Below are 10330 nucleotides of genomic sequence, written 5' to 3'. Positions count from 1 at the left end.
ACAATGGGTCCATGTTGGCCGTTGGCGGGGGGCCCACGGTGACGAAAACGGGCAAATGGAGTGCGCACGAGGTCTGTTGGGTTGCATTCATGGTGCCATTGGCGAATGAGGGCCAATCGTCTTGCTGTCGGCGCTGTAAAGGATGAATTGCTTGGTCCGCCATCGTGGCAGGCGATTGGGTCGTTATCGGGAGTGGGATGGGTGGCCTCGTAAGGCAGCAGCAATTCCAGCTGTCTGTTCACGTGTCATAATTTTGCTGTGCTGCGAAAGGCCACTTGCTTTGATGCTTGCATGTTCCGGTGTGTGAGTTGTTGGCTCGCTCGCGGGTTGTTTTGCTCATTCGGTTGCCTTCTCGCTCTCTGAAGAACCATTGTCACATTGACAGCTGCCACGCCCGAAGCATCATGTTGACCCTCCCCACTGGTAGTGGTAGGGAGAACAACTTTGACGGAAACCTTGACGGAAACCTTCTCGCAACGGTATTTCGGCAAGACATCGTCGTCAGCTTGTGACTGTTGTACGCGTTGGTAGATGGAGCCTCCAAGGTGCTTGGCCTGCGTCTTCTCGGACGACGCCGAAGGGTTTAGCGTGGTTTGGCAGGTCATGTGATGCTCCTGTTGGACCTTCCACGTCTGTGCGTGACTGCCAAGCCGGCTGCCTGGAAGGCCTCAAATTCTGGTGAGAGAAATGAGCCCGAGACAGAAGGCATCAGCCACATGCTGCTGTACCACACCAGCCCCACACCAGCGGCTCGAGCCACAGCGGTCTCTCCCCCTTTAGGAGGAGGTCCCTCGAGAGAGAGATGGTTACCCCAGATTTCCGTAGGGCTGGATCTCGGAGCCGTTGACGCTTGTCGACGAGCCGCAAGCCTTGGGGCCCGAGATGATGGGACATGGTTTACAGGTTGTCATGTGTGATCATGGCAACTTTTTGGTTTCGCATGCGCTGGTCCTCGTGAGTCTCAATCCGGCGCGGAAATGCCGAAGAACGCGTCGCAAAGGCGTTGGCTGTCGATTCTGGGTCGAAAAGACATGGTTTGGCTCCGAAGTCGTCTTGTCCAGCTCCGGTCGCATCTCTCACGTCGACTTGTTCCAAGCACGAGATTCAGAGCTCAAACGCGGTGTTTTGAGCGTGGTGCACTCGAAAATTGGAGAAGGCGTGGGATTGGGCTGCTGCAATTGGACAACAAGCTCGGACCACCAGACGAAAATCACGTATCCAGGAGCTTCTGCCTGCACGTGAGACCCACGTCTGCCCACTGCCGTCTGCCACTGCCTACTGCCCGCTGAACCTGACCTGATTCTCGAACTGGTCCTGGCCACCCCCCCCCGGCTCTCCTTGCCTCCTGCCCTTCGTCTGCTCCTACCTACGCATCTCTCTCTGGACGAGACGAGCGTGACTGTGAACGCATTCATTCCCCTGATCCCAAACTGGGCATTCATTCCCTGATCCCAAACTGGGCCTTGCATCTCCATCAATCTATTCATCACCATCATCATCGACTGAGGGGACACCATTGCGTGCCGCGACGAACGCCTGCATCCATTCATCCGCCTCTCGCGTCCATCGCCTCTGAGCTTGTAGAGCTACCTCGAACACCACCATGACCAGCATCCTCCTCCACCCTTGACCCACGCATCCCCCCCCAGTATTTTCTTGTCGATACCCATTGTCGAAACACTCGGTACGGTCAACCCTCAGTGCCTACCCATCCCAGAGCTGCAGCCAGTGCGCCGCAGCCGCCACGCGACTCTCGGCCTCTGCTGCATCGTGTTTGCTGGGCATCGTGCCTACTGGACATCGTGTCTGCTGGGGTCTCGCGACACGAGACGGTGCTGACCCAAATCTTTTTAGTTCCCCAAGCTCCCCTCCCTCCCTCTGGCAGCACAACCCCCCTCCATCACGCAACGCGAGTCAAGCTGTCGCGCGTCGTCGTGCGCATCAAGCTCGGACGCCCCCTGTTCGACCGTCAGAACATTCCAACCATTCAACGAGATCATTAAAAAGCGTACTCGCCGCACTCTTGCTACCGTGCTGCGTCAACCAATAGTACCTCTGCAGGTCGACGATATACAACAAAGGGAGGCCACATTGTGGTGGTGCTTCTGTCTTGTTTTGCCTATCACGACACCGACTCGTCACAACTATCGCGCGTCCCTTCTCTCTCGCCAGGATCTCGCCCAGTCGTCGTTGCTCGCTGCAACCCCACCCACAACATGCCCAGCAAGCGGAGACGCGACACGGAGCAAATCTTCGACCCCAACGAGTCGGATCCCGATGATGAGAACTTTGAGCCCGGCGACGACCGACCCTCACGACCCAAGAAGCGATCGCGCTCCAACAAGAGCGCCAAGAGCGGGAGGAAGCGACGAGGCGCGTACGGAGGCTCTGATATCGATGACGATGAAGACGTCTCTGACAGCAACGAAGAAGTATCCTTCGACGATGATGACGGAGACGAGGACGAGGACGAGGACGAGGAGGATGCGCCCGTCAATGCTGCAGGCCGGAGGACTCGAAAGGCCGCCGCTAAGCCTGTCAAGTACGAGGAGAGCGACGAAGAAGAGGAGGAGGACAACTTCGACGACGACGACGATGACTCGGATGACGCCCCGACGAACAAGAAGAATCGTAAAGCGGGCAAATCTCGACATCGCGGGGCATCCAACCGCCTAGTCAGCGAAGAGCTCGAAGTTCCCGTTGAACCTCCAAGGCAGACATCGCCCCAGAAGATCGTCAAATTTAAAGATCAAGACGGCTGGGTGCTTCTCAAAGCCTTTCGAAGCGCCGCGCAGGAGAACCCGTTCACAGACCGAAGAAGCCGAAGACCTCGTCGAGCTCAGTAATTCTGGCAACCATGAGCGCCCGGTGTCTCGGTCCTCGAAGAGTAAAAGTCCAGACACATTTAACCGCATCCGCTCGTCTCGCGCGGCTAAGGGTATCAAGAAACCGCCCGAGACCATTGAGGAGGCGACACAAGAGAGCAGTGTCCTCCCCCACGACGAAGACGAAGACGAGCTTGCGGGCAGTCACGAAGATGTTGCTGTCGATGCGCAGCGTTATGCTGAGATGCAGGATGTCGACAAAGACGTTGCGCAAGATGCGTCCGTCAAGGGCGATGTGGCTGCCGATGAAGACGACGACGACGACGATGATATCCCCATCACCAACAGACGCGCCACACGTGCAGCGAGGAGCGGTGCCTCCGCTGCCGCATCTATCGAGGAGCCCGAAGCCGAAGTGGACGAAAATGAGAAGAAGGCTCGGCCTCGTCTGACACGTGGCTTGTCGCGCAAATCAAAATCCGCCCAAGAGCCTAGCAGCGACTTTGAACCGGGCGAGGAATCGGGTGAAGATGCTGGCATGTCGGATTCGTCTGACAAAAAGGCTCATCGGGCTGCTACTGATGTCGATAGCCCGACACCACGCGGCCGGGGCAAGCGCCGCTCCGCTCGTAGCTCCCGTCGCGGTCAAGACTCCGACGACGAAGAAGAGGTGGAGCTGGACCGCGATGAGATCGCGGACGAGCTCGTAGACCTTGTGCCCGAGAAGCGCCCACGCCGCCGGCGCACATCGCCCGAGATCATCTACCAGGAAACCTCCAAGAGACGCCGTGCTGCTGCCAAGCCGATGAACTATTTCATGCCGCCGGTCACGGCGCTGGCTGTCGAAGAAGACGAGGCCGACGAGCCGGCGCGCACGCCTGCCCGTAACCGCCGTGGTGGTCGTGGTGGTGCCAGTCAGAACTGGGATCGCCTTGTCAACGCTACCTACGGCCCCTTCGGAGGCGGCGGTGGCGGTTCGCTACTTGGCGGCCCATGGGGCACTGGCGCCCAGGAAATGTTGACTCGGACAGCAGCGACGACGAGATGGGCCACCGCTCCGGTGCTGCTGGCAACCCTAGCATGACACCGACTCGGCGGCAAGCTCCCGCCGGCCTGCTCGGCGGGCTCGGCGCTGCTGGTGATGCGGCTGGCATGGGAAGTCGCTCCTAACGTTGGCAAGATCAAGAATACCAAGGCACTTGCAGATGCGGACCCACTTGGAGTTGACCTGTCTGTGGACTTCAACCAGGTCGGCGGTCTGCAAGGCCACATCGACCAGCTCAAGGAGATGGTGCAGCTTCCTCTACTGTACCCTGAGCTGTTCCAGAAATTCCATGTCACACCACCACGAGGTGTCTTGTTCCACGGCCCTCCTGGTACCGGTAAGACTCTTTTGGCACGAGCGCTCGCCAATTCAGTCAGTGTCGGTGGCAAGAAGATTACCTTCTACATGAGGAAGGGAGCTGATGCCCTCAGCAAGTGGGTTGGCGAAGCCGAGAAGCAGCTTCGTCTGCTCTTCGAGGAGGCGAGAAGAACGCAGCCGAGTATTATCTTCTTTGACGAGATTGATGGCTTGGCACCCGTTCGGTCCAGTAAGCAAGAGCAGATCCATGCGTCCATCGTCTCGACGCTGCTCGCGCTCATGGACGGTATGGACGGCAGAGGTCAAGTCATTGTGATTGGCGCCACCAACAGACCCGACAATATTGACCCCGCGCTGCGTCGGCCAGGTCGCTTCGACCGCGAATTCTACTTCCCTCTTCCCGATGTCGAAGGCAGGCGCTCAATCCTCAACATTCATACGAAAGATTGGGGTCTCTCGGAAGAGTTCATGCAATCTCTGGCTGAGAATACAAAGGGTTATGGAGGTGCTGATCTTCGCGCTCTCTGCACCGAAGCTGCGCTCAACTCCATCCAGCGAACCTATCCTCAGGTGTACTCCTCCAAGGAAAAGCTCATTGTGGACCCCGGGAAGATTCAGTGTCACGCCGCCGACTTCATGATGTCCATCAAACGCATGATTCCGTCGTCAGAGAGGTCTGCAGGCAGTGGAGCGGCCCCGCTTCCAAAGTCGATCGACCCTCTACTGCGCGACCAGTTCAGCAGCATCAAAAAGTCCCTGGATGAGTTGCTGCCGCGTAAGAAGAAGATGACAGCGCTGGACGAGGCCATGTACGAACAATTCGATGATGACGACCATGGCTTTGGCCGTGAGGCCTTGTCCCAGGAGTTTGAGCGCTCGCGCATCTTCCGACCTCGGTTCCTAATTTCTGGTGTCTCTGGTATGGGACAGAGCTATCTATCCTCTGCTTTGCTCCACTACTTTGAGGGAGTTCATGTACAAAACTTTGGTCTGCCAAACTTGCTTGCCGACGGACGTGTAAGTGAGAACCTCCCCGTCCACAACGGCTACGTGCTAACCTTAAGCAGCCCATGGAGCAAGTCATTGTCGGACTATTTACTGAAGTCAAGAGACACAAGCCTAGTGTCATCTATATCCCGAACATCGACGTCTGGTTCATGGGCATTTCGGATGTTGCCCTTGTCACATTCAAAGCTATGTTGAAGTCGATTCCTCCGACAGACCCGGTCCTTGTGCTTGCAACCGCAGAACATGAGGAAGGCGAACCCACCCCCCCCGAGCTCCTGAAAGACATCTTTGGCTTTTCGAGGAAGAACAGGCTGGAGATTGCTCGGCCAAAGCAGGTATGTCTCTTTCCATCTGCCTGGCCGTATAACTATCGCTCACTCTGCACAGGACAATCGCCGCGAATACTTCAGCACCATTATCGAGCACATTCGCAAGAGCCCAACCGAGTTCCCCGATCCGACCAACCGCAAGAAGCGTGTGCTCGAGGAACTCCCCGTTGCTCCACCGCCGCCTCCCAAGGTTCTCTCGCGAGAAGAAATCAAGGCACAGCAAAAGAAAGACCATCAGATGCTGAACATTCTCAAGGTCTTGCTGCAGCCCATCATGGACCAGATCAACCGAAAGTACAAGAAATTTAGACAACCAGTCATACCATCGCACCTCCTCGAACACCTCTTCCTCGAGACTGATCCTAACTACATCCGGCCCGATCTTGCCGAGGGCGAGGTGCGCCCGTATGAGATTGTCAAGGACAAAGACGGCACCGACATTCTGAGAGAGACAGCTACTGGCAAGACATTTTATAACCTGGAGACTACCACCATCGAGGAGCGCCTCTCCAATGGGTTCTACTGCCGGCCGCAAGACTTTTACCGGGACATCAAGACGCTTGCCAAGGACTCGAGAGCCATCGGCGACAAGGAGCGAACGCTCAAGGCGAACGAAATCGTTACCAACGTTGATGTCGATGTGGCCGGCGTCATCCAACAAACGGCTCACATTGACTGGGATGCTCTCAAACACAGACAGATTGAACGCGCCAAACTTGCCGCCGACAAGGAACGAAAGCGACGGGCAATGCAATCCATCGTGGATAGGGTGCAGTCCGATACCGCCGCCGGCAATGACAGTGATTCGCAGGGTCCGGTCGTTCTGGGCGAACCTATTCCCGGCTCTCGACACACGACGACACGTTTCCAGCCCATAAGCCCGCTCCGGACCGCGGACGCGATAGGCTCTGACTTGCATTCGCACAGCAATGGCAACACCAAGCCATCTCGCCTTAGCGATGTCCAGATGGGCGGCGTTGATGATGATACCCAGCCGATCTATGAGCCCCATGTCATGAAGCCGCCTGCTCCGGAGTGGCTTCGCACGGATCATATCACCACAACCTCGTCTGCAATGGCAACGGCTGGCAACACACAGCTGTCCCAACGATCTGTCGTCACGACTGTGCCGCCCGGCGTTTCCCCTTCTGCCTTGCTGAACGACGCGTCAACCACAAAGACGTCTGACCCTTCGGATCGATCTTCCAGCAAGTGGAGCACGCAACACACCAACGGCTACCATGCGGACCACAACGCACGCATGGACGACTCGCAGCTTCCCGACACGCAGATACCTCCCGGAGGTGGTGGCAGTCAGCTCGGCGACGACCAATGGCAGCATTCGCAGCTGGACGCCCTCCACCGTCCCAGTGACGGGCCGGCGACCCAGTCCTCGCAAGTGAACTCTACGCCTTCAGCGGCGCAAAAGTCGCAGGCCATCAGCTTGGGCAACATACTGAATGACTCGCCAACGAATGACCATATTCGCAACTCGGGCTCGTCATCCTCGCAGCAGCAGGTCGTGATTCACGAAAGCCGCGTCGAGGCGCTGCATGACGAACTCACAAGCCGCACGTCCGGCTGCACTATTGAGCAGCTCGAACAGATCAACCGCGAACTCATGGACGAGGTGTGGAAGACGAGAGGCGACTGGAACCGCATGACTGTGCTCGGATGTATCACACGGGTGTTCAACGACACGATAAAGGACATTGAGGACATCCAGGGTTTGCTGCAGCAAAGCCAGGAGTAGGAGACCAAGTGTAGACGTCGGGAGAAGTAGACTTGTGCTGTGGAGGACCAAGTTGGCAACGAAGTAGGGGAATGGCCAGCCCGGCTCATCAGGGGTAAAGAGCAGGGCAGGCCACTCACTGTGTGGGGAGGGTCAAACGAGTGTGGACAGCAAGGGGAGCAATGCAGTGCAGTACTTGATTTGTGATATCACTTTGGAATAAGGAACCTGCCTTTCGAGGTGGCAATAGATTTGTTCGTTCTTTCGAATCTGTCTGCTTGATCTGTTATAACTTGGATACGGGCTTCTGTGTTGCTAGGCCTTTACGCAGCCAGATGTTTCTTTCGCGCGTGGTCTAGGTTTTACAGAGTTAGCAGACCCTGGCGAGGCCAGCTCTCAAAGCTCACGACTTTGACATGCATCACGAGAATGTTGAGGAGGACGACTTGTGTGGCCCGAAGGAAATATGATCAACTACCTCCCAGCCAAGCACGCCTCTGATCCCATACGCAGCGCATGTGTCCCATTCCACCCTTCAGCTCGCCCTCTCATCAGTAGCCGCTGCACAAATACACGAAACCAGGAAACTCGGACGTTTGCTACTGTCACAAATAAGACGGGTCGGGAGGATCCCGACGAGTCGATACAATCTAGGCCCCCTTTTCCGCAACCCTTCCTCGACCTCGTCCTCGTCATCACTGAACGGGCGGCAACAAGCTTGCTTCCCCCTCGGCTGTCGCACTCCCGCCGCGCTTGGCGGGACCTTCGCGCGGCGCCAAAATGGCACCGGCAGTCGCCGTGTCGGTCGAGATGGACTTGGCTCACCTGCGTCCCCGTTTCGGGGGCGGCGGGCTTCTCGAGCGGGAGACGGACTCGCTGTGCAGCCTGCGCTTGGACGCGCCGCCGCCGGGGGCACCGGGGGATCGCGACCTGCCGCGAGCGGAGCCGCCGTCTCGACGGGGCGCAGGCGACGGGGACCGCGAGTCGTAGGAACCCTGCCGACCGCCACGGGAATCCTTAGCCGGCAGGGGCGAGGGTGATCGACTAGCCGCCACGCGTCGGGGCGGCACAGGCGAGGGCGAGCGGCTGTCTGCTGCGGGACGCGCGCGGCGGGACGAGGGCGAACGGCTCCTGCTAGGCGAGCGGGAATCATAGGACGAACCGCGGCTGCGACTGCGGCTGCGGCTGTCGTAGCGGGGTTTCTTCCGTGGTGCGCTGCCGCCCGCAGAGCTCTCCCGTCGGCGGCCTGGTGGTGGGGCCGGAACGCGGGCGGGCGGGGGACTTCGAGCCCGACCGACTAGACCAGCTGCCCGGCGGGAATAGGGGCTGAGCGAACGAGAGGGCTCGCGACGAGGTGGCTCACGACGAGCGGGTTCGCGAGCCGGCGGGCTGCGGGGGCGAGCGGCGAGACCAGCTGCCCTGCGCGAATAGGGGCTGAGTGAGCGGGCTGGCTCGCGAGCTGCGGCCCGCTTGGGCGCGGGAGAGCGGGATCTGCTCACAGAAGAGCTGTTGCGTCTGCGGCGCGCAGGTGGCGGGGACCGAGTGAGGCTACGGTCGCGGGGCGCGTTGCGCGCGGGTGGAGATGGGGAGCGGGAGTAGCTGGATTGGCGGCGTCCGCGCTTGGGCGAAGGACTGCGGGAGTACGAGTCGTCGCGACGCGCGCGGCGGCCGGGAGGAGAAGGAGAGCGCGTATAAGACCGCGAACGGGAAGAGCTGTTGCCGCGGCTGTGCGATCGCTTCCTGCCGCTCCGAGATTCAGGCGATCGGGATCGCGAATATGAGCGGCCGCGGTCGATGGCGCGGCGAGGAGGTGTGCGTGACCTCGAGCGAGAGTACGAAGAGCCAGTGTAGGATGAGTAGCTCGAGACAGAGTCCGAGTCCGAGTCATCGGCCACCGGGGCTGGGAGTGCTGGCTTGGGCATGTTTTGGAGATACTCTCGCATGTCTTCAGTGAGCGCACCCATGCCGATACTGGTGAAGTAGTTGATGGAGAACCTGATGTTGCGGGCATTGTCGCGCGGGAAAATGCCTGACAGACTGGGCTGCAGCATCTCATCCTTTGTGCGAGCCTGCAACTTGGGCATGCCGAGTTCCTCAGCAAGGTGTTGGAACAGAATCTTGATGAAGATACGGCTAGAACTTGTCGTCTCTTCTTCGTTTAGATGGATCGCAGAAAGTACATGCCATCCGATTGCATCGCTTGCCAGCAGGCTAGAGAAGAACATGGCAATGTTGCGCAGACGGTTCGTCTCATACCGATGGATCTTGTTGTAGTAATCGATGAAGGAGTCTTCGAAAAGACCCGTCCACAATCGGTTGAGCTTCGCAAAGCGTTCGCCGATGAGTCCGTGGAACTTGGTAAAGTTCTTCTCCTGCGAGCAGATCTCGACAATCATGGATGGCAGTTCCGGTTCTTGGCCAGCCGGCAAATTGATCCGAAGCAGCTTGTGCACCGCTTCTTCGGGGTCGATGGACGACATGACCGTGAGGTAGATCGTTCGTCGCAGGTTGACGAGGTCGGTATTGGACTGGTCCTTAATCTCCATGGCCTTCTGCTCTTCATTGTCTTCTTCCTCGGAGCTCTCGTCGTCTTCGTCATCATCGTCCTCGTAATCACTGCCCTCGCCGAGGATCTCGGCTTTGAGCTTCTGGTAGGCTTCCTCGTGCTCTTCCCACTCCGGGTCATACTTGAAAATGTTCAGACCGTCCTGGACGTCAATCTCGCCGTCGAGGTCGACGCGGTGCGTGATCTGGTCCTCCTCCTCCACCAAGTCGAGCTCGTCCTTGATGGGTGGGTTGTCCTTGAAGCTGTCTTTGCGCACCTGGAAGAGCACCTCAACCATGTACTGCACACGCTTGTCGATGTCTGCCTCGTGCAACACGTTCCGCAGCTGGTCCCACACGGCCAACGCAATGGCCGGCTGCATTTCTTGTAGATGTTGGCCCACCTCTCGCATGAAGTTGACGGCAATCTCCACACTGTCGTCGGTCGGCTTGTGCAACAGCAGGAGGAGCATCTGCGCCGGCGAGCATTTCGTGCGCGACTTGCTGGTTGATGAGGTGCGCGAGGAAT

At 58.4% G+C, this 10330-nt stretch overlaps 2 protein-coding genes across 2 annotated transcripts in view; one reads left to right on the top strand and one right to left on the bottom strand.

Moving 5' to 3' along the window:
* Positions 1 to 2216: 2216 nt before the first annotated feature.
* VDBG_08876 (ATPase family AAA domain-containing protein 2B) lies at positions 2217 to 7278 on the top strand (the record flags this gene model as incomplete). Its single annotated transcript, XM_003001034.1, has 6 exons — positions 2217 to 2675; positions 2755 to 3799; positions 3857 to 3885; positions 4012 to 5205; positions 5256 to 5531; positions 5584 to 7278. 6 exons carry the CDS (start codon positions 2217 to 2219, stop codon positions 7276 to 7278), a joined length of 4698 nt encoding a protein of 1565 aa, XP_003001080.1.
* A 265-nt stretch (positions 7279 to 7543) lies between these two features.
* Positions 7544 to 10330, bottom strand: part of VDBG_08875 (pre-mRNA-splicing factor cwc22) — a gene marked incomplete at both ends in the record, with an annotated part of 3449 nt that continues 662 nt past the window's right edge. The window contains 2 exons of the mRNA XM_003001033.1: positions 7544 to 7598; positions 8083 to 10236. Of these exons, the coding sequence (XP_003001079.1) occupies positions 7544 to 7598; positions 8083 to 10236 (2209 nt within the window). The remainder of the gene's footprint in view (positions 7599 to 8082; positions 10237 to 10330) is intronic.

Source organism: Verticillium alfalfae, genomic scaffold, assembly GCF_000150825.1.
Source record: "Verticillium alfalfae VaMs.102 supercont1.13 genomic scaffold, whole genome shotgun sequence".
Classification (NCBI taxonomy): Eukaryota; Fungi; Ascomycota; class Sordariomycetes; order Glomerellales; family Plectosphaerellaceae; genus Verticillium; species Verticillium alfalfae.
This window is presented reverse-complemented; position numbering and strand designations above follow the sequence as displayed.